This window comes from Amblyomma mixtum, chromosome 9, assembly GCF_055824585.1.
Source record: "Amblyomma mixtum isolate Tamu chromosome 9, ASM5582458v1, whole genome shotgun sequence".
Lineage (NCBI taxonomy): Eukaryota > Metazoa > Arthropoda > Arachnida > Ixodida > Ixodidae > Amblyomma > Amblyomma mixtum.
In genome coordinates, this window is record NC_143020.1 from 115,765,823 (window position 1) to 115,790,489 (window position 24,667).

Genomic DNA, 24,667 nt, shown 5'->3' on the forward strand with positions numbered 1-24,667 from the left:
ATATATATATATATATATATATATATATATATATATATATATATATATAGATTCGGAGGTCGTGGGTTCGGATCCCACCGGCGGCAGTGGTTGGTTTTTCTTCTGCTTTTCTAATCGATTAGCTTTAAGCGATAACATATTCAGTAATATTCTAAATTGATCAACACCACAAAATAAATAAATCAATTAAATATCCCCTGTGCCCCTTGGTTTCTGTGGCTGTTGGCTTCTTTCATATATGTATATATATATATATATATATATATATATATATATATATATATATATATCGGTTGGTTATATATCACGAAATAAAGAAACAAACACTTTATATGCTTCTATTGATTTCGGTGACTGCTTGCTTTTTGCTAGTCTATGGTGGCCCCCGCAAATACGAGACAGCGTTAATTGGAAAGTGTTGGAGAAGTCTTTGCTTTGCAGTGCACGTATTTGGGCTGATGATGATGATGACAGAGGCCAGAGCTCCTGATTCTCCTCGTCAGAATATATAGGTTCACTATACAGCGGGCGAAACAAACAACGCCAGAGCTTGAGATGAGACGTGGTACCCAAGAGTAAACAGGTACCTTGAACTGATTGCGTTCTCTCCCGGTTCTCCTAGCGGTCGTGCCAACGTCGTTCTCGGGGTGTCGCAGCTATCTTATCCGGTGGCCTTCCCCATCGCAATCTGGGGATCTTTTGATGGCGCTCTTAGGCAGACGCGCCAAAGTATTCGGCAGACAGCGTCTGTAAGCCACGCGAACTGCGCTTACACTAGCGAGTGCCCTGGGCTTGAGAACAGCGATGCGGTATCTGAGCGCCATCCTATAGTCGCGGAGAGGTGAGTAGCCTCGTATCTCCGGCCGCGATCTACGCTTCCGCGCGGAAGAAACAGACAGGGCAGCGCTGGTATCGCTTGTTTTCCTTTGAACGCGCCGGTTTCTCTGCGCTGTTTTGATCTGCTGTAAGCGTCACGGCAGCATCGACCAGGCGGTCGTTCAGCATCCCATCCAAGACCACGTTGCCGAAATGCACGAGCCTATATTGCCCACAAATCGCTTTCCAGTTGCAGCGTCCATTGAGTTTCTCGATATTGTCAAGAGGGAAAGCTGGCGGCACCGTCTATGCTGTTTTTTTAAAGATCACTCCATATATATTTCATTATACAGTATAATGGTCCACGCTCTCTGCTACTTTTCTATTTACTGTAACTACCGAGTATGACTGGCCGTTATCTTGCTGTTTGTCAACTTGTAAGGGGTCGGGACCTCACCAAGCTGTGTTGTGCTGTGTTGTATTGGGTTTAACGGTACATAAGCGGCTAAGGCTATCATGCGCCAAGGTCAGGGTATAGAAAATTGTTTTATATAGGATGTTATACAAAAGTGTAAATCAGCTGTGGTGTAAACGGCCTAAAAAGTTCATTCGTACAACCTGGTAGAAAAAATAAGAAAATTTTAGAAGTCACTTACGGTAAACGTTTTAAAAAGGGTCAGGTAACCTCAGCAACCATCCTTGGCTTTGCAAGGATCTCGAGGCTTCCACCCGATGGACCTCACCAAGCTCTCGGAGCATTTAGTCTCGTACTCCTCCTTCTCAAAGGAAATAAAAGTTGATATACTGATTGCTATAATGCTGTAAGCGAACCTGGTGTGTATTAGCTAATCCTTTATAATGACGTATATATATATATATACATATATATTGTAACGTGGCGGCAAGCCGAAGAATGAGGCGTGATGAACCATGAACAAGAGGTGATTTAATGGCCGCTGGCCTAGCGCGAGCGCTCCGTCCCGCGCCACTGCCAGCTTCGTCTTCGCCACAATATACACACACACACACACACACACACACACACACACACACACACACACACACACACACACACACACACACACACACACACACACACACACACACACACACACACACACACACACACACACACACACACACACACACACACACACACACACACACACACACACACACACACACACACACACACACACACACACACACACACACACACACACACACACACACACACACACACACACACACACACACACACACACACACACACACACACACACACACACACACACACACACACACACACACACACACACACACACACACACACACACACACACACACACACACACACACACACACACACACACACACACACACACACACACACACACACACACACACACACACACACACACACACACACACACACACACACACACACACACACACACACACACACACACACACACACACACACACACACACACACACACACACACACACACACACACACACACACACACACACACACACACACACACACACACACACACACACACACACACACACACACACACACACACACACACACACACACACACACACACACACACACACACACACACACACACACACACACACACACACACACACACACACACACACACACACACACACACACACACACTTCAATATACTTCAGTTGCGAGCCGGTGCTTTTTGATCTCTCACGTCCCTCTCTTTCGCGCTCGTATATCACTGAGCTCATGAAATTACTTTATTAGTACGTTTTTAACTTAACTTTTTTTAGTAAACAAAATTAGCACATGTGTTAGGCCGTATGGAAACTTCCACAGCATTTCTTTGGGGTTTGTCGCGAGAGGAGTCGCATCGTTATGGCTGAATCCACGTTTCTCGCCCAACAATCGCCAAGCCAATTAAGAAACCTCATCTTCTCGGCATTCCTAGGGCTCTCCTCCATGGTTAGTGTAGTGCATTGCCACCTGCTTTCCCTCCGGTAATACCGAGAAACTCTACGGCAGCGTCGTCTGATCGCCTGTTCTGCTTACGTCACAGAACAGAAACGCTTCACTCTGAACACGAATACGCCTATATGGGAGCAAAAAAATGGCAGTGGCTTAGCTCGGCTACGCCAAGATATACGTAGCGAAAGCGAGCGCAACGACGAGGCAAGCGGTGTGGCGTCATACCAAACGGCGGCGGAGGCCCCGTGGCTAGGGGCTTTAGCGGCGTCCGCCAGCTGCGGCGGTTGCTAGGCAACGGCTCAAGGTGGATCTCTGTGCCTATTCGGAGCACCGCCACAGGGAAATCGCAAGTTCGTGATCAATGTAGCTCTTTTGAAAAGATTGAAAAGATTTATTTCAGCAGAGCAGTTACAGCATCTGCTGCAGGGGCAGAGGCTAAAGGCTGTGGCGCCTGACGAGGCCTCTGTCCCTCTGCAGTCGACGGAAGTGCAATACAAATTTGAATATAAGAAGAAAGCAAGTCACATAATTAAAACAAATGTGGGTAAATTATGCCATTATAATCACAACATTAACACAGTATGATAAGTACAAAAAATGCAAGGATATTATACAGAGATTTTGTTCAGTAGACAATACATTGAAGGACACTTATAACAAAAATAAAGTGAAAAACCATAGTACAAGAGAAGGATACATCCTGTGTATGCATGTCATATGTACTCGCTACGAAAGCCCTCCAGCGCACTCAGTTTTATACAAGGGAGTGGGCTAGATGGAAGTCAATTTAAAGGCCACTGGCAGTCATTACACGCTATGAGGAAAAAAACACATCTTCTCGCCTGATCAATTTCACAGGGTACGCACTATTTCGCGGCGCAGCGAGAGAGAATGTGTAATGACCGATTCGCTAAACGCAATCAAACACGCCTCAAACCGGCTCCGGCGAATATCTGCAACAACAAGCCTATACGCAGGCACACTAACCTTGGCCGCGCACGCTCACCTTTAGGGATTGTCGATTTCTGCATTCCGGTCACGCCCTTACGCATCACACGCAGGTCTTGCGGCGATGCAGTGCAATCAGTCATGCCGCAGCGTAATTAAGTTATTGAATAAATGACGCGAGCATGTAAGATGACTACTAAGAAAGACGCATGAAAAGAAAAAAATTTTAAAGAACACAGTAAAAACTACAGCTCTATACCAACAAGGAACAGACAAGAAAAGGACGCGAACACAGCGCCTGTGTTTGCGTCCGTTTCTTGCCTTGTCCGTGTTGCTACGGAGCTGTAGTCTTAAGTATGCGCGACCTACTAGCCAGCCATTACGTATGGAACTCACTGATGGATAATTATTTAATGGATGTACAATATTTCTTATAAATTGTTAAAATAGGTGGAAACTGTAATAATAAAATGCCAGGGTTTGTGAAATTAACATCCTGTGGATTTAGGACTTATTTTATTTTCGGAGATGCGTATGGCGCTTGAAATTCAGAATTAAATGTTAGTGCGAAAGCCCTGCTTCACGAGGTAAAACCGGCTCACCGAGTTTGTGTGAAGCTTTACCTTGAAGGTGATCTTGTCCAAAGCGTAAATAAGTTTAAAAATTATTTCCACGACCGGTGGTTCGAACCCGCGGCTTCGCGAACAGGGCAGCTTGGCTGGCAATATGCTATCGCCGGAACCGATCACGCGTCGTGGTTAAACTGCATCGCACTCTCGCGCTGTGCATTGCACATCGCGGTCTTCATCAGTTAATTATCACCAGCGAACTAATATCGTCGCAAGACGTGTCGATGACCCAGCAAAGCAAAACCATCAGCCAACCAGGCTAAACGCCTGCTTTCGCGCGTATACACGGTTGAACTACGTTAAAACCCTGCAACATTTTTTAACTAGTACTGCTGCAAAAAATCTCCCCAAGCAAATGGCGGAGGACGCGCTGCCATGTCTACAATTTTGAGAAATATTATTTACTGCGTTCGCATAGTTGGCACGAAAAAAAACTGCGTATTTGCAAAGCGAAGGATGCCAGTTTTTCCTGCTATAGGTAGAGTTCACTGCGAGAAAAAGGTGCGAAATCAAAATGTGCTTACAAAGCACCTTGTAAGGTTAAAAACGTGCTGATGTAAGGAGCGCATTTTTATTTTCTTGTCACAAAAACTTTTCGGCTACGACGAACAGCACCGTTTCTTTCGAGTTCAATAGCTGTCGTATTAGATCTCGATCGTCCTTGTGTTGGCTCCTCCTAGTCTGAACTGAGTCCGCAGTAAGTTCACTTAGTACGATTCTTTAGAACTACAGTTGAACCTCTTTATAACGAAGTTCAAGGGGCCCGGAGATTACTTCGTTATAGCCGTAGATTCGATATAGCCTGCCTCGTCAGGGCTTCCAAAGGGGATCGTCGTTCCTTCATTATATCCATTATTTCGTTATAAGGCGTTTTGTTATAACGAGGTTCGACTCTATTGCACCCAGTTAGTACGGCATATAAAATGTATTTTTGAAACGTGATGACGTCTGCGGTTAAACGTTTAACCGTTATCGAGCAGGCATCGTCCTCATTCGATCTTTATCGAATTACATTAGTTTCGCCTTGACAGCGTCGCATCAGAAATGACACTACGGCGTGAACGATTGCCTCTTCTGTTAATAAGTGCCTCGTGACAGGAGTTATTAGATATTTGTGCAGTAACGTGACAGCTGGTCTATGCAGAAAGGCCGCTGTGACCGCATGAAAGCTTCGGGGAAGTCTAACGCAATAGCTTAGGAATGGAACGAGAACAGAAAACAGGGTGGTAAGAAAAGCAAAGGTGGTCACGCATAACTTCATCGGACGTCCCGCCTTTGCTCCGTCTGGGTTATAAGTTTGCAAGCCTAGCATCCCGCTGGAGAAGACCAATGCAAAAACGCTGACCAGTTTTCTCTTTCCCACTCGTCCAAACTGTAAACTGCTCAGTTTGTTTTCAACGAGCCTCACTCATTATATTTCGTGCGTCTTTATGCCTTTTGTGCCATGCATTTATAGCTTTGCCGACCAAACAGACTCTGTAATTAAGAAGCCCAGAACAACAACGCTCACCACAATCTGCACACTCGTTTAAACGATAACCTGCTAACTTTGCTGTCAACAAGCCGTACTCAAAATATTTCGTGCGACTTCATCCTTCACAAAACAGTTCGTTCATACAGGTCGTTCTGGTCGCGGTCGCTGAGCATGCCGTTAGGTTCCCGACTCCGTAGCCAAATTTTCACGATGTTACACGGCCACTGCAAAAACCTGTTTTATTTACAGCAGCGCGTCACCTTCCGCAAGTTCTATCTCTTTCTTTTTCTATTAACAGTCCAGCACTTTCAAAAATTCCTGAGCCATCGACCGACCGCGAAATAGTCTGTTTGGTGTGTATCTATGATGAAATGAACGACGCGCAACAAGGACACTAGCAAGAAAGGGACACCACATGCGCATGTGGTGTCCCTTTCTTGTTGGTGTCCTTGTTGCGCCGCCGTTCATTTCATCATGCACCAACTCGCCCCTCAGGCCATTCTTCTGATGTATATCTAGTTTGCCGTGCTGAATGCCTTCCAAACCTCAGGAATTTGTTTCGGCGTGCATATTGTGGAGCCGTGTATCTGAGGCAGTTTTCCTTAAGGTGGAACGAATAACGGGCTTTATTCACTCACTCACTCACTCACTCATTCACTCACTCACTCACTCACTCACTCACTCACTCACTCACTCACTCAGCAATCATATCATTGATTCGTATACCGCATGTCTGGTGCGCGTCATCATCCCAGCTACTCCCCGAGCTCCGTCGGCGGCTTCCATTGCCAAGGTCAGCCCAGTGACCGGCGCAGCGCAACCCGTTGGAATCCAGCCAAGCGTTGCACTCCTTATAACTCAAGGTGGGGCAACGCGAACAAACAAAACAACCGTGACCCTCTGAGACGCTTCTAGCGCCGCGGGCCCTACGGGAGAGCCGGTTCGCGACGTTGGCCCTTCCCTTCGCCACTCTTTCTTTTCTCTCTCGCCCTCCTCCTTGCCTCGCCGGGCCAGTGACGCCCATTTCTCGAGCCGGCGCTCGCTTCCTGAATCGGCGCGAGAGTTCATGGACCGCGATTTCTCCCCGAAGCGTGCGCTTAGCAGCTGCCCCGTTCGTACTCCGCACCCTGCTGCGACCTGGTTACGAACTGCCGCTGCCAGCGCACATTGCGAGTCTTGACGACACCTTAATGAACGAACGTGTTGGCTACGTCTCCTGGCAAGAGCCGCCCCAATGGCTCAGGGGCTGTGACGTTCGTCAGCTCGGCATGATCGGCTCGGGGCCGTGGTGGAATGCAGATTCACCCGTGAACTGTGCGTTGTCAATGGACGTTAGAAGCCCTGGCTGTGAAAATACGAGGTTTGTTAGAAAAGTATCTGACTTAATTTTTTTGTGCGAACACCTGATGGATATGAAACAAGCGCGCTTGCACCAGCTTACCTTGAACCTTCGTGCGCATGTACGAATATTTTCCGGTCTGCCGATAGTGTCAGTCGCTGGGACGCAGCGTTTGAGTGAGGCATTGCGCAGTGCTCTCGTCGGTTTTTTATTACAAGGAAAACGCCAGAGCGACAGGAGCAGCGCTACTGCATCAAATTTTGCCAGAAACGGGATGACAACCGAGTGGAAACTGTTCGGGATACTCTGTGCGGCTTTCGGTGAAGATGCTATGAGCAGCACACAAATTAAACAGTGGTACAATTGGTTTAAAGATGGCCGCACATCGGCGGAGAGCGATCCACGCTCAGGTCGGCCATCAACATGCCGAAATGACCAGGTCATTGCCGAAGTGAACGCTGTGGTGATGCGGGACCGTCGTGTGACTATCCGAGAAATTGTGGGAGAGGTGGACATCAGCAATTTTTCTGCACATTCTATTATCCCCGAAGATTTGGCCATGGAGAGAGTTGCGGCGAAATTCGTGCCGAAGCTGCTCACGGCGGAGCAAAAGCAGCTTCGTGTTGAAGTCTCGCAGGACATGCTAGATTCCACAAACAGTGACCCCGACTTCATCAACACCATAATCACTGGTGACGAGCCTTGGGTGTACGGGTACAACCCGGAAACCAAATCCCAGTCGTCACAGTGGAAGCATTTCATGTCACCGAGACCAAAGAAGGCCCGCCAAGTGAGCAGCAATGCCAAAGTGATGCTGACAGCTTTCTTTGACTCCCTCTGTGTGGCACATCACGAGTAAGCGCCCTTCAGGGTCAAACAATGACCAAAGAGTACTATAGGGACGTCCTCCGTCACCTACGTGACGACAATCTCCTGCACATTCCTCGCACTTGATTGAGACTTTTTTGGCGAAAAACCAGACTCTTGTAGTTCAACAGACTCCTTACTCTCCTGATATGGCCCCCTGCGACTTCTGGCTGTTTCCCAAAGTCAAGAGGACATTGAAAGGAGCGCGATTTCAGACAAGAGAGGACATTATGGCTGCAACGACAACTGAGCTAAACTCCATTCCGAAAGGGGCCTTTTCGGAATACTTCCAACAATGGCAGCACCACTGGGAGAAGTGTGTAAAGTCCCAAGGAGACTACTTTGAAGGTGATAAGGCTTCCAACGCTCCAGTTATGGCAGTTTTTTTTTCTTTGGCCAAAGGTCGGATACTTTCCTAACAGACCTCGTAGATCCCCCGCTTTCCGGTACAGCGTTTCCGATAGCCCTTGTACAGCGTCGGGCCGCTAACCCCACATATACATACCATACCATACCATACCATACCATACCATACCATACCATACCATACCATGCCATGCCATGCCATGCCATACCACACCACACCACACCACACCACACCATGCCCCAGGTAGCACATGGCAGCGGGCCAATATTGGAAATCCACTGGCAAAGCGTGGCCCTAACTAGGCCCAGAGTTGCCAGTGAGCATCCGATATTGGTTGTGCCACTCCTTAACATATCCAACAATGGCCCTGGTTGTCCAACGCTTTACCAGTATTGGCTGAGCCATAATTAGATCCTGGCTATCATGGGCCAGGTTAGCCAGGATTGCCCCACTGTTTGCCATTGCTGGCTGTGCCATCATCGAATCCTGGCTATCATGGGCCATGTTAGCCAGTGTTGTTCCACTCTTTGCCAGAATTGGCTATGCCATTTCCGGGAGCTGGCTATATTGGCCTAGGATTGCCACCGCTTATCCAGTGTTCAAAGTATACTGGCAAACGTTGGTAAACATTGTGTCATCCATTAAAATGGGTTCAAAATTATTTTTATTGTCGAGTACCATATCGGCAGTTCATAATTTTCGAACGCGCTAAAACATGCGAGTTCAAAGTTTTGGTTTTATTTATTATTATATTTTAACCGAACACTTTTGCAGTTTGTGAGCAAAGCTACCCATGATTCCGTTGGAAAAGCTGCACTCTGGTTGCGCAGTGAGCAGCAATAATACGTTTAGAAGAATTGCGATCGAAGTCCTGTTGTTCAGAATTAACGTTCTGATTACACCCGACACGCCTTCAACAAAAATTGTCAACAGGTGCCTTCAACAAAAATCAAATAAGTTTCATTTGATTAAATTTTTGGAATAAAAAAATCACTTTTTTTATTCGCTCTAGGAATTCACTGCCGCAGTACGCAGCTGGTGTCTGCTTCAGGGAGATCGCGATACAAACGTAATAGATTAGCGCAAGTGCATTCGCTAAACCGAAATTGTGCTCAGTTTTGGCAACGTCCAGAAACGAAGCAGTCGCCTCGTAATTTCGAATTATGCGTTGCGCTCGTGAAATATTAGGCGGTTGCTTCATAAACGCACGCGGACACGTGCTAAGCGATTCCTACGCTTCCCTACGTCTTGCCCTGTGATCAAGGGCGTCCGCAGAATTTTTTGCAGGGGGGGGGGGGGGGCCCATTGGTTGTTGGCGCCGGAGGGGGGGGGGGGTATGTTCGTAGCAAAAAGGCACTATTTGCGGAGTAAATTTATTTATTTATATACAAATAAAATAAATAAGTAAAATACACACATGAAAGAAAAATTACAAGCAGCAAATTAAAGCGAGGCTAGGAGAGATACATTGGAGTTTATCAACGAAGAAACAATTAAAATTAATAAAAATGCAAAAAGATACTATCACTTCGTGGAGAAGAGTGCTCAGTCTTGCTGCATACGGGTTCTCGACACACCCGGATTGATGACCAGCACACAGCACAATATGTTCACAAACACGCAACGACAGTCACTCAGTCAGTCTTCCTTGAACAGAAACTGTAGACGCCTCGGATTTTTCTGGGCGAATTGCGTGATGACACTGGTGATAAATTCATTTCTATGCTTCATTACACGCTCTCGGTGCACACTCATCATACAAAGGCCGTCCAGTCTGTCGTTTGTCATCGTTGAGCGTAGCCACGTTTTCACTCTCCTCATTGTACTGAAGGAGCGTTCGACCGTACAGGTAGTAACTGGCAAAGCCAGAGCCACCTCAATGGCTTTTGCAACACCAGGGAAGAATGTCTTGGCCTGATGTAGAAGCTCGCAGTAAGTTATTTCTGATGGGTCCCCAGTTTTGTTGCACCACATCTCGTACCAAGAGATGGCCTCTTCCTTGAAGTTGTCGATGCCGTAAAAGCACTGGAGTTCTTCGGCGAGAACAGCGAACTCAACACGGCTCAAGTGCTTCATTTTTGATGGATGCAGCTGGAGAAGTTTGAAGCTCCTCTCATTGCTTTCAGAAAAGCGCCGAGCTAAAGAAGCAGTGAGGGAGTCCAAGTACGGCACATATATTGCCACACGGTAGTATTCCTCTGGCGACTGAATCCCGTAGTTGTCTCGGTGGGCCTGACGAGAGACTTGTCTTGGTACAGATATCACCACATTTAAGTGATTGGCTGCCTCCCTTGCTGCATTCATGATGTTAGAGAACTCCTCTACAGCGTTTGTCCGGTGGCCGCGAAAAATACGTTGTAGCTCAGTGATGTGGCCATGCACAGAATGGAAGTCCATGGATACACCTTGCAGAATGTTCGTAGCTGGTTCGAGCCGAGCGCTGTACTTCGCTACAATATGCAAGCAGACGATGAAAGATGAGCTTGTTGTTGCGCAGTAGAGGATGTGAGTTCGTTGTCTAGTTGCAGCGTTCGAGCATGATTCCGTGGACGCGAGCTGCTCGAGTGCTTCGACTATGGCCACGTAATGCTGAGAGAAGATCCTAATAGACTTGTACTTTGCAGACCATCTTGTCTCACACAGCATCGGAATGTTGGGCACCAATTTTCTCCGGAGCACGCTCTCGCGGAAGAAGTTTATGGTTTGTTTGATTATCCCAATTGTGTTTCGAATTTCAGAGACGTCGTTCAAATCGTTGATGACGAGATTTAGTTTCTGACTTGCACAGTGGAAAAATAGTGCCTTCGGGAACTGTTTTTGTATAATTTTGTTCACTCCAGCTTCTTTTCCAGCCATTCTAGAGCATCCATCGTACCCCTGTCCAACGAGGTTCGAAAGAATCAGTCCGACATTCGTCAAAAGCTTCAAGATTGCCGCGGCGATGCAAGCGGAGTTTAATTGCTCCAGCTCTACAAATCCCAAAAACTGCTCTCGAACGCACACTTCGACTTCCGCCTTGTCAATAAAGCGAACGCCTATAGACATCTGCTCTTTTCCTGAAATATCTGCAGTTTCGTCAGCAAGAACGGAAAAAGCAAACGCTTTGTTAGTTTCGGTAACTATCTGCTCTCTCAGGATGTCGCCACAGATTGTGATGATCTCGTTCTGGACGCGGACAGAAGTGTACTTGGCATTGCCAGCAGAAGAAGCGAAGTGCTCCTGAAGTAGAGTATCTCCAGCTTCTACACGAAAGTCAAGCAGATCATTGAAGACTCCACTATCGGACTGCTTGCCGCGAATCGGCAAGTCATGCGTCGCGCAAAAGACAATGGTGGAAACTATTGGAAATAGTTTCTCACGGTTCCTTTCAACTTGCGCGTGCAGTGCTCTGTTCAGCTGCTGTACAACGGGTAGCTGCTTGCCTTTCATCACATCCATAAAGTTCTGTGAGGCCGTCATTGCCTCCTGGTGCCATTGGGATTTTACGTGATCCCTGCACGCCTCGTGCATTTTTCTGTAGTTACTGAAAGCGCGCACGATAAAACTACCTTGAGTACCCCGGTGAACACGCGGAGGAAAAATGACGCAAAAACGACAAAAGGCGCCTTTCGCTGTCGCTGAGTACGCAAGCCAGGGGGCGTAATCTCCCAGCCACTGATGTCGAAAAGGCCTCTTTCCAGGTGTTACATCCTTCTTAAAATCATATGTGACATTTGGCGACCATGGCTTAGTAAGAAGACGTAACTTCAAAAAGTCCGGTATGCCAGTGAGTTTAGCTTTGCCTAGAAACTCTCCTAAGTCATATTCTTGAGGCAAGTTATTTGTTTTCTTGATGTTGTCTCCGGACTTCGATCCCAAGCAAGGAGAAAGGGAATCGTTTCGGCTTACTGCGTGACCGGATCTCGCTGGTGGAGTTCCTTCCATGGAGTCGACGACATCAGCTACTGTCCGGTGATAAAAGCTTGCATCACTCTGTTCAAATGCTACACCGTTGTCACATGTCACACCAGAATCTGCAGGGGCGCATTTGGATAATGCTTCGTCAGACAACCGCTGACGCTTGAAGAAGCGTCGAATATCCATCATTCGGGACCGCGCGAGACAAAGCTGGCTATGGAGTTCCTCGGGGTTGGTAGTGTTAAAAATATATACACATTGATTGGAAAAACGGTTGAATGCGTACGTTGAAAACAAAAAATGACTATGTATGCAGCGAAAACTTATTTACAAGATAAATGCACGCTCGCAGCTTCATACACCTCGCTCCATCTTGCTCGCGCAACCGCACAGTCGAGTATTTGCACACACACTACTCGCCGCTCGTCGTTTTCTCGTCCGCTGTCTTGGTTGTTCTCAGCTTCCTTGACAACCGGCCACTAAAAACACCGAAGCACAAACAAAGAGGCGCGCACACGCAAGGAACGCCGCGCGACTTCCGAGGGGAAGGGACACTCGCCACTCCGGTCGGAAAATTTGTTTTGTGTGTTTTTATGAGGTTCAGAGCCCCAAAACGACTCAGGCTATGAGGGACGGACGGTCTCTTTACCATGCACTGACATCGCACAGTACATGGGCGCTGTTGGGATTTGAGGCCCAGCCAGAGGTGACAGGCGAGCCAGGCAGGCGCCATCGGGCTGCCTTGACCAAAGGCGCTGGTTTCCGGAGAAGACGCAAGGAACGCTGGTGTGGGGGCGCCTCTGGAGACTGCGTCGCCGTGAACAAAAGCAGCTAATCCCCTTTGCCGAAAATTCTGAAAGCGGCGCTTGTACCGAACTGCGCTCTCCCGTGGATCGGAGGAGACAGCGAGCGGCGGCGGCGCCAACTCATCGCCCGCTTGCCCCTGAGCAGTCCGACAAAGCGGGGATGGACACTGCTGATTTGTCCCTCCCTCCTGAAGAATTCATCGGTGGCCGGGGTGTGCACTGTCTGCCTCCGTGTCGCTATCTCTCTAGAGATCAAAGAAACAGGCACACATCTCAAGACGGCTCGAAACACATGCTCGCCGGTGCCGCTGTATGTCTGCAACGACGCGTCCCCGGACGCGGCACTTTGCAGATGTGACCCAAAGCGTGGAAGCAGGGCCGCTTTTACTCTTTTGGCTGAGCGCACCGCCGCCCCTGACGTGCGGCCATCACTCACGGTTCGAGTGAGTGATTTTCCAGGGGGGTGCAGCCGCCCCCCCTTGCCCCCCCCCTCCGGACGCCCATGCCTGTGATCGCGCCTTTCCCGTGTTTTCTGATTTGCTATTTCCTTCCTTTTCTGCAAATCGTTGTGTTGGAAATTGTTGTTTTTGACCATTTTATTCTTCTGTTGCGTAATTTGCATTGGCGGCTATATAGCTCTTGCTCACGTCTTTGCATATTTACTCGCAGGTTTTTTTTTTCTTTCGAACATCACCTTTATTGATGAAAACCATCGAAAGTAGTTGCGAACCACAATTCAACATGCCTTTGTTTGTTTTTGTTTTTTTTTGCGCGAAACTTCCACCCCAACAAACAATTTGAGGATTCTTCGACGACCACTGAATAAATGGACTGACAACTGGCGTTAGACGCATGTTAACCTAGCTTGTTTGGCGCATGTACGGTACATGAAACTATGAAAGAGCGCGCATTCTGCTTGGATATTTTTTTTGCTTTATATTTTTGTTATGTGGTAACATTTTAAGCTATCTTGAACTAACATAAGCCACATGATACGGCCCCACAAAATACGCGAGTGTCTCAAGTCGTTTTGGCGAAATGCATCTTGAAGCTCCAAGTTTTTCGCTTCAAAATTTTCAGGCTTTTGCTGCAGCTTTGTAGCAATACTTTGACGCTTCCGTGTTTCCCATCCACTTCTCTCTTGTAGATATTGCTTTCTGTACTGCCTGTGGCCATGTGACTCATTCTCCAAAAATTCCAAACCCTTTTCACGTGTTTTGGCCTCTTTCCCTCTCTCTTTCAAGTCTTCAAGTCCAATATCTCCCCACCTGTTCTCCCGGCCGTGCCCTTTTCCAGGGAGCGGGCTAACCCCCCACCCCGCGAAGGTGGTGGTGGTAGTGGTTTATTTTAAAAAAAAAGATAAATAAATAAATAAATAAAAAGTGAAGCAAAAGAGTGTTGCCGGCCGCGGCAATTGCTATCTAATATCTTAAGCACCCGAGCTGCAGCCGGCGGAAATGAAAGGGAAAGGGAGAGGATAGTGAGGAGAAGTATAGACGGGAGCGACAGCAAGAAAGGATAGGGGAGAGCTTTGTACACTATTTACAAAATACAAAAGTAATCAAGTTCGCGCCGCTCGCGCGCTAATGTCCAAACATTGTCCGAAAATAAGTGCGCGCGAGCGACCACTGCGCACAATCACAAAAGATGTAAACACAATGTACATAGCCGCGCGCACACCCCCCGCGAAGCGCTATTTTTTCTTTTTGGTTGTCACTTTCTCAAACCTGTTTTCCCTCGCACGCAGCTACGCGCTTCGCTGTTCCTCCACCTCCCTGTCTCCACCTTTCAGCTCGAGGACTTTTCTCGGAACCACAAAACCTGTGTAAAGGAAAATTACTCTCTCCCCTCCAGCAACCCCCCCCCCCCCCCCCACACACACACACACCATCGTCTCCACTGCTCGTCTTGGAACCGCGCAACTCATCACAATAAGACATTCTTGACTGCACGGTGGAGCTCAACCACGTGCACAATCAACGCGACGAAAATGCATGCACACTCGAGCTAGCACCGTTCATAGTCTGTGCACGCGAAAAGCCACACTCATATATTAGCAGAGCTCCGACGCTGTTCGTACCGCCTGCAAGATCTTTTGTAAGTACTAAAACTCTTTTACCTTGATATACGTCTGGAAGTTAAAGTGGTTTTTGTAGTAAATGTTGCTTTGACTACATGCGCCTTTATTTTTTAGGCAGGAGAAGAGAGCGAGCCAAAAAGCACGAGGAAGACTTCTGTGTACCCACTCTCATTGCGAAATGGCTTGCTTGACGTCGTGCGCAGTGGAATTGTGGCCGAATGGTGAGAATTTAATTTTTCGTCTTTGGTGAGATGAACTCACTAAAGATTCACTACTTTGGCTAACAGCGGGTTTGAACTCATATGACTTGAGATAGGATGCATTCGGGAATATGTCCTTTACCGCTTATGCACGACGGAAATCAGAACCGCTTAATTAATTTTCCACTGCAGACTAGTTGGTAAGGATATGTGTAATACTACCGTAGTGTTTCTTTTTGCCTTCTACTCTTGCAGACTCAATAGAAAATCCGCAATTACTGGTTAAAGCTTTTGCCCAAGTTCTCTCGCAATGAAAAAGGGCATTACTCTGGACTATAAGACTAGTATTTTTGTGTGGTTTTCAAGTTGCAGTTTCGAATCCAACTATAGCATGCATGCGAAGCAACTAAGGTAAAACAAAGGTGCCCTGAGTTCCTTGCGTTCAGCGTATTTCGTCAAAAATCGCAAGCCGCATTTTTAACCCCATTAAATAAAACTAATCAAAAATGTTGTTTTGACGTCCATGAGGAAGAGACGCTACAACCTGTGCATGTTTACTGGAAAAAAAATTACCTCGCAATTTAGAGATACGAGTTATATTAAAACAAAATAATAAATTAATCTGTTTTCAATATCACATTAATTTGCTTATCTCGCATTGAATATAGACCGTTTACAGCGCGCAGTTCTTCCGTTTGAGACCAGATGGCGCCACACGTGCGATCGGAACACGGCACCATTACTGGCCTCGTAAGTCGCCGGCGTGTACGCCACCCGCGTGTATCGTTCGGCAGCCACCCGCGTGTATCGCGGGTGGCTGCCGAATGTGTTCTTTCTACGATGTGAAAAGGCAGAGGAAACACGTGCTGTGCTGTGGATTGCAAGAATTGCGACAGAGAGTTAAAGGTACGGGATGCGATCGTTTGCGAGCTTCACGGAACCGAACTGCACAAGTAGGTAATGCCAATGTTCACGCCCGTTCGACACGCACCCTTTCCGAACTGGCGAACGCAACAAACACGTTCGCCTGCGCTAGATAGCTAATAAAGAAAGGTTTCGATCTTGGAAAATCTGAGAGGGTAAGTGCACAACACAGCCGCATGAAGAAGCTGTTCCGCCACCGAAACCATGACGGAGTGCTTTCAGTTGTTGTGCACTGTGCTGAGACCCCATTGATCGTAAGTGATGGTGTGTGGCCATTAGTAAAAGGAGCGCCCGAAGCCGAATTAGGAACGAAAAAAAAAAAAGACGACTTGCGATCCTACATGCTGCTGCTGTTTATTATGCACCACACTGCCGTGCGAGCGGACAACGCTTACCGTCAGTCCGTGTATTACACGCCGTCTTGGTGCTACTGTTCAATTTCGTTCCAAGTAGCGCGGTTTCCGTGGACCGTATACGGATTAGAGCATTTGGTTTACGGCTGCTGTGCTGGGCGGTTGTCACTTGCTCGCGGTCCATGCGAGACAGTCACTAAAAGTGACTCCGCACGCTCAGAGTGAAGCTGATTAATTACAACCAAAGAGACCACGAGCATTTCCATGTCCGCATATCGAGCGTCGAGCGAACAACAATTTTTTATATGAAGCTGACGTTATTGTGAAATTCGTCTAGCTTGAACGCGTTGCCATGCGCGCGTTATAACAATTATATCGCGGAATCCTTCGAAATGATTGCACGCCAGCTTGTGACGGCTGCTTGATGCATGGTACTGCTACCTTGATAGTCAACCTTTGTGTGTCTATATATATTTGTCGCCTTTCTATGTTTGTCCAACCAGTAGGAAATATTTCAGGTTTCCTAAGCACCGTTAACAGGTTGTAAACAAATGCATACGATGTGCATGTGAGCGTTTTACAGCAGTGTCTGCATGCAGGTACACGATAGGACAACGACCTGTAAGGCCGCAGGAACATTCAACCTTGCTGTTTTATATAATAACAATAAAAAAAACATTAAGCAGAGCCTTCAGCGCATGCAAAGACAAGCACTCAGGCGATCCGTCCGTTGGCTCGAAGATGCGGAGAGCTCAGCGGCTATACGCGACATGAAGTCCTATCGTGTTTTCACGCGTGAAGTGATCAAATTAGGGTTGTCACATGTCCTTACAAGCTTTGGCCAAACCATAGTGTCGTCTTCCCTCTCCTTTACAGCCGTATCAGCCGAAACACTGCCTGTCGGAACCGAACCGTCCGACGCAGCAGCCTTCGCGACGAGGCGCGCGCCGAGCGGTCAGGAGGCGAGTAATGGCGGCGTGATCACGTGATCAAAGATGGCAGCCCCCATGATAAGCCGCTGTAAAGCGTCTATATTTACTGGGAGTGCGACACGACGCATTAAACTAAATTAAACCATTTGGTATAAGGGAAGTTTAGTAAATTAAATTCCACTTTGTGCAACTAATGTGGTGCTGGTTCTTAAGAATAAATTAAAAATTATCCTGTAAAATATGTTGCTAGTGTCTTCACGATGACTGTGTTTCACAGAATTCGGTGTTATTTAATCATTTTTGTTTTTGTTCTGTGATGGCCATAATTCAACTTACCATGACATCATGCATCTCTTTGCAGGCTTGGCGCTTCGTGAGGCCATCGTGCAAGAACTGGACGAGGAATTTCTTTGAATGCCGTCCAGCAGTCCCCTTGCAAGTGGAGTGCAACGATTACTTTGGATATGACTGATCAGTTCACTGGAGGACAGCTCCGTTGAGCGGTTTATGGATGCCTTAGCCGTGCCGCATGGCCGAGATGCTTTGTCCAACCTGATCGGCACGCACCAAACTTGAAAATAAATTGTTTTCCCACAGCCTCTGCCACCGTGCTCTTGGGACCCTTTTCTTTACTCCCCACGGTGGCTGGTAGTAGCGCAAACCATCCTGTGTGCGCTAGAAGCGTGATTCTTGTAACTCAAAGCAATAAACGGGTCTTTTTTCTGGAATTCTTTCGCAACCTCATTTATGAATATTTGCTAGGTAGAATGGTATGTATGTACATCCATCCACAGTGCCGGTCATTGGCGAGTGGGTTAATTGCATGTGCCAGCGTTCGAAAGCTGGATGCCATTATTCGAAAGCTGGAAACCATTATTCGAAAGCCGGAAACCATTATTCGAAAGCTGGATGCCAATATTCGAAAGCTGGAAACCATTATTCGAAAGCTGGCTACCAATGTTTGAAGGTTGGCTACCAATGTTTGAAAGTTGGATGCCAGTATGAGACCTTTGCTGGTCCATGCTGCAGAACGAACATCGGGACTGCGTTGGCCGCTTGATCGGCCGAGCGTTGGCCCAAAACTGGCATGAAAGTAAGGCCAATGTGTGAAGTGGTAGCGCTCGGCCCAAATGCCAGTGTAGGACCGATGTTCGTGCCAAGTTTTGCCAACACTTGCGCGACGTTCGGCCAATGTTGTTGTGCTGCCTGGGGCCATACCATGCCATACCATGCCATACCATGCCATACCATGCCCTACCATGCCCTACCATACCATGCCCTACCATACCATACCATACCATACCATACCATACCATACCATACCATACCATACCATACCATACCATACCGTTTAGACACGAATGCGCCTATGTAGGTGCAAGTATGTTGAAGTAAAAAAGGAAGTAAGATATCCTCTAGAGCACCCCTTGAGTGCGCTGTAAGACAGCTTACTCCTAATTTACTCCGTTCTGTTTAAAGTGCACCATACCATACCACGCCGTACCATATCATACCATACCATACCCACACTACAGCATACCACACCATATGATATCATATGTACCATACCATATCATAACATCTGACGACGACCCAGTTCTCAACAGCACAGTTGCTCAGAGGGGCCTGGATCGCATCCAGGTTTCATTATAGAGAACTCTGGCGGTATTCTTCAAAGGCAAAAATGAAGGTTGATCTAGTTCCTCGAGTTGGCGTATACTGAAAGTTTAATTTTTTTGCAGGAAAATTGCGCAGCAGCTGAAAGCTGCTTCTTATGGACGCAAACACTAAAAGAGTATAGGAAAAGTTGAGACAAGTTTTTCTACCACATTCACTTCTAGCCGGTACATTCCAATGCTATTTGAAAACTGTACGCCTGTACACCACACGATCCTAACAGCCCCTTGCTGCCAATCCACTGCGGCATACGCACTTTTGCAGTGAAATTCATCTAAAGTTGCCGTTACACTGCACCCTCCTTGTAGAAAATGGAATGACTGGCTCACAGCAAATGTCCTATGAGTACAACACGCCCTAACGACCCTGTACGACCGCCGTGCGCGGGTTCAATGCCGATCGAGGAGGGCGCGTTCCGATGGAGGTGAAATACAAAATTTGCCACAAGAGTACTGCAGCTTGGGCTAGTTGGTCAATGATTCCTTCGAGGCACTATACAGCGCAACAATCTATAGACAAGGGATAAAAGGAAGCAAGTAAAAGGGACAGCTTGGTTTGGTTTTGTGGGGTTTTATGTCCCAAAGCGACTAAGGCTATGCGTAGTGGAGGGCTCCGGATAATTTCAGCCACCTGGGGTTCTTTAACGTGCACTGACATCGCACAGTACACGGGCCTCTGGAATTTCGCCTCCACCGAAATTCAGCCGCCGCGGCGGGGTCCGAACCCGCGTCTATCGAGTCAGCAGCCGAGTACCATAACCACTGAGCCACCGTGGCGGCGCCGTTGCGGAAAGCTCCAGATGAATTTCGACCATTTGATAACCTGCAGCTCAGCTTGTACCGTCTGTTCGTTTATTTTTGTGTACCGTCTGTTCGTTTATTTCTGTCCCTTGTCTTTAGGTTGTTGCGTTGAAGAGTCGCGAAGGGTCGAATGAATCCGGAGCCCTCCACTACGGCACTTCTTTCTTTCATTTCCTACGTAGAAGTGCACATAGAACCCAGCATAACCGATGCCTCCTGATTCTTGACCGATCCCCCACTGGGGGTATGTGCCATCTTTTCAAAGGCTAACAAGAACAGCGCAGCACACGGCTGCAAAAGGCAGCTAGACAGATGAAGATCAAAAGTTGAATAAAAATTCATCCTGTTTCAGAGATGCAACCAAGCACATGCTTCTACTAACGGAGCTAACCGCACTAGTTCGTAGATGGCTGACCGAGGAATAATTGGTAAACGTATCAAAGCATTAACGACGATAATTTCCAGTTACTTGGTGGGAGGGGAGGAGGGTGGTAATTCATTAACGCAGTGTAGGTTTCTAATAAGTACATCACTGAGGTCAAGTCCCGCCTTCGTGCTGACGACAATAAACTTCAACGTTGAATAACCATAAATTTCGACTGAAAAGAAATAGGTGCGCATTTTGGCAGCGCACAGTTCAAGCATGAACTGTTTTTTCTTAAGACCTACAGTACGCCCGTCGACAGCTTTACGGCCACAGCAACTGGCCGCATCTTAAGCCGGATCTCAAGCCGCACGTCAAGCCGCAGAAGTCGCCATAAAGCTAGCTCGAACATTGGCGCATCCAGGGTCATTCACCATTTATACACGAGAAGACCGCAACGGCCTGAACACTGTCCCTACATCCATTGACGCACTAACTCCGATTTATCCCATTTCATGCCGCCAAGCAAGCAATTAACTCAGCAGTGTATCAGCACAACTCAAATTTTTGAAACCCTACCCAGCCTGTATTCGAGGCATTCATAGATGAAAAATGCATATAAATTCATTATTCTCCAAAAGGCAGTTATACTTGCAAGTTGTGGACAAATTCCCTTCCAAAGCGGCTGAAGAAAAAGCGGTCAGTTTAATTTGGAAAGAAACGCTCCATATTGAAAGCTATATTCTCTGATATATCTGACTGCCAACGGCGTGCTTTAAAGAAAAATTACAAGCGGCCATCGCATATTTGAGTGAGCTCGTCGGAGGCAGCTGTTCTCGCGAAATCATGCGTACAGTGTGTCTTTTTTCTTCTCATTCATTATATCATTTATGACTTTATCCTCAGTGTGACACTCTAGGCCTATTAGAAGCTCGCTTGCGCAAAAAACGTCTCTAGTTACTGTCTTGCCGAGGAGCTACAATTAAGCTACTCACTGCGCTAATTCAGCTTCCTATTTCACTGCAAGCAGGATGCAGCAAATTTTCTAAGCGCTGACATTTTTCATATTCGCATCTGTTCTTTTGATGCTGTCGTTATGAGAAGCCATCAGTTTCATTGCCAAACACTGTGTCCATGCAAAAGGCTGCTATTTGGAGCGCAGAAAAAGAAGCTGCAGTATGGAAATGAGATTATCGACAAAACGCAAGTTAACCGGACGTGAGAAGCCGGAGAATAAGGAAGGAACGAAGTCCAATGAGTCTTGCGGAAACGCCAACAGAATTCTGCGCTTTGAAAAACACTGCTCGCAAAACCACGCGAGGAAAAATATTTGTTTGTACTTCTGTGCTGGTAGAAGTCGTAATCCGTTTCTCTCGACAGAAAATAAAAAGTATAAAAGTGTGAAGGTTTGCTAAAAATATTGTTCGATCGCAAGAAAGGAAAGTTCCAGATCAGTGAGCAAAACCGGCGAGTGTCAAGCGACACATTCGTTTTCGTTCAAGGCTCGCGACCAATAGAACAACGGAAACGGATGTGGACGCACGCGAGCAATTCGGTGTGACCCTCGGTGTCCGAGGAGGGGGATATGGTGACCACAGCAGAGGCACGCAGAGCTCTGTGGCCGCCGAGGACGGAAGCAGCGGTGCAGCTGAGAGGACCGGGCGGCCTTATTCCAGTCAGTGCACATCTGGAGCAGCGCGGACGGGGGGGGGACATCATGCGTTTCGCATCCGACAATAGACCCTGCGCGTGCGGTCGCCACAGACAAGAGGTCACGCGGCGCTCCGTAAGATGGGGCGAAAAAACACGGAAGCGAAGAGAACCGCCACCCTCTCCCCCTCGCATCCCGTGCCCCACTGCCGGATACTGCTAAGCATTGCCCGGGCCGTTGTCCGCCATGGTCTGTTTTGCCTGGAGGCCCGCAGTCGTGCGTCGTTGTTCCGCAGCTGGCATGTGAGATGGCCGTGGTGAGGCCGTTGAGGTGACTTCAAGACCGAGCGAGATCTCAGCGTAGACGTCTGGTAAACGTTTTGTCGATCCTGGTGAGGTTTGTGCATTCGGTACGCGGTCCGACGTGCGGTGCGTGTTGCGATGTGTGGGACGGACCGTGTCTTCTGCCTGGACGAGTGTGGACGCTTTTACTGCACGAGACATCATCAGGACCTGCTTGCGGACAGGACCCAGTTTCGTCATCGGATAATGTGAAGTAGAATGAGACGCAAACCGCATCCATGCTCTCCTGGTGTATAGATTCCGTTCAAAGCCGGCATCTGATCTTACCTCATCTATACACGGCGCTGCGAATGACGTCGGCATCGGCATGGAACAGTTAGCAGAGAACACCGTTACTAATTGCGGCGTTTTGGAGAGCATCATCATCTCTCATGTTCGGCTCCAAGACAGGGCTGCCCTTCCTAGACCTTGGAAAGAAATCTTCGACAATGTAGCTTTGAATCGTCGTTGGCTTAAGTATAGAATCCGTCAGGAGTCTCTGCTGTCGACTACTGGAGCCAGACGCCGGTTGTCGCTTCTCTTTCTCCTGGACGCCTTTGAGCGGCACTGAATGGCTTATACCAGGATTCTGAGACGGGGTTTCAGAGAGCGAGAAGCGAGTGACAATCAGGTTTTCGGCAGCTAGAAAAAGTGCCAACCAAGAAACCAGTGCTTGCCGCAGAAAGCCGCTTCTTACGTCACCGATCAATCACTTACTGGCATCACCTGCCATCGGGGACGCTCTGCTTCTGGCGTAACGCTGAAGGCGAAGGCAGACGGTAATACCGCAAGCGGCTGCAGCTCAGATGAGCCGAAGACCCGTACGATGGTATTGCAAAATTAGTGTCGCCGCTTCACTCGTCGCCTCAAGGACGCCAGTGTAATCTCCGCACCCATGCGCCGTCAAGGATTCGAATGATGTGCAGGCGTCTTGGAAGACACCCGTTCAGACCAGGAGTCTCACGGTGACTTCACGGCCTGCCTACTTCGAAGCGATATGTGGGTGATTTGTGATTGGAACGTGCTGCTCGAGAAAGACTCTTAGGTGTTCAACCGTCCCGCGTGACAGCGAGGAGACATCTTGTTATGGCGGTCAACGGGTGCTTGTACCAGCGCGTGTGTTTCGCACTGGGGCATTCAAGCGTCGACGTGTGTGGCTTTCGTTCAGTCCTACGTGAAAGGCAGACCTGGCCCGGCATCGGAGAACGGACAGTGCGTTACAGAAGGCGACAGGATATGACACTCAATTCTGCAAGATCTTCTCTGAGGGGTTTGTAATTACTGACGGCAGCACGTGTGCATTTTCATGTCCTAGATTCCTGCATGTTAACGCCTCGTTGCACTGCACTGAATTCGGCTGCGGATGAAACGCCGCCGCACAAGAATCCAGCGACATTGCGATTGGTAGTTTTCGTTACACTGCCTTTCTCGTTCTCATCTAGTCATTACAAGTTGTTATGCGTCAAAGTGACCGCATTTCGAAGTGCGAGAGCTTATAGTCTTGCCTGCTTTGAAATGGAATACCAGTTACAGAGGCCAACATTTCTGGCCGATTTCATTGCTTCCTGCTCCGCGAAATCCGCCTTGTAAATTTCAAAATACCAAATATATTTGTGTTAACGCACTCCACACCTTTTTGTTTTCTTCCTAATGAGATAGCATTAAAGTTGTGGCACACAAAAGCCCCGCCGAAGTCACGAATTTCGCTGATTAATCGAAAAAAGTCCCGTGATCTAGTGACGTCATCACAACCTGCCCATCTGGTTGTAAGTAACCTAGTTTGTAAAGAGCAACACAGAGAATCGAAATCAAGGATCAAGCCACTTCCTTTCCTCAAAAACCGCTCTTTTTGTTATAGCCACAAATGCAGATGTCGGCATCATTACAGCATAGCGGATACCTTCTAATGCAGCTAGCAGTCCAAAATATGGCGATTGATGGACCGAAAATTGCAGAGAAACTATGTACTAGCAACGTCAAATGAAATGCGAACAGCGCAGCGCGTTGCTAAAGGTCCAATTTATGCCGCCCGCCTCTAGTCATCAGGCACACTCATCCAGTTCGCGATAGTTTTGCTTCTGTTTTCTTTGACGTTCGTTTTATCGCTTTGCCACTGGAGCGTCCTGTGCATTCTTTCCGCCGATCTTGATTTGCGCATCGCGCTATATCGCTGGCGGCCACGGCTGTGGACCGCTTTGGTGAAACGAGCGC

General features: G+C 47.7%; 2 protein-coding genes across 11 annotated transcripts in view; one reads left to right on the forward strand and one right to left on the reverse strand.

Annotated features, from left to right (window-relative positions):
• The window catches only part of LOC149330872 (thyrostimulin alpha-2 subunit-like), a 233,407-nt gene that overhangs the window by 93,691 nt on the left and 115,049 nt on the right, over positions 1–24,667 (reverse strand). The gene's annotated exons all lie outside the window — the stretch shown is intronic.
• LOC149330876 (uncharacterized) overlaps positions 1–24,667 on the forward strand; it is a 43,167-nt gene that overhangs the window by 4,938 nt on the left and 13,562 nt on the right. Inside the window, exon 1 of one of the 5 annotated variants that reach the window (XM_089561585.1) lies at positions 667–841. The exons of 2 other annotated variants lie outside the window; for them this stretch is intronic. Coding sequence is in view for 1 of the 3 variants with exons in the window: in XM_089561583.1 (XP_089417709.1) it covers positions 23,543–23,726 (184 nt within the window). In the remaining 2 variants the exon portion in view is untranslated. Of the gene's footprint in view, positions 1–666; positions 842–22,872; positions 23,727–24,667 lie in introns of those variants that run through there. 2 more of the 5 variants (XM_089561583.1, XM_089561586.1) reach the window with 2 other exon arrangements.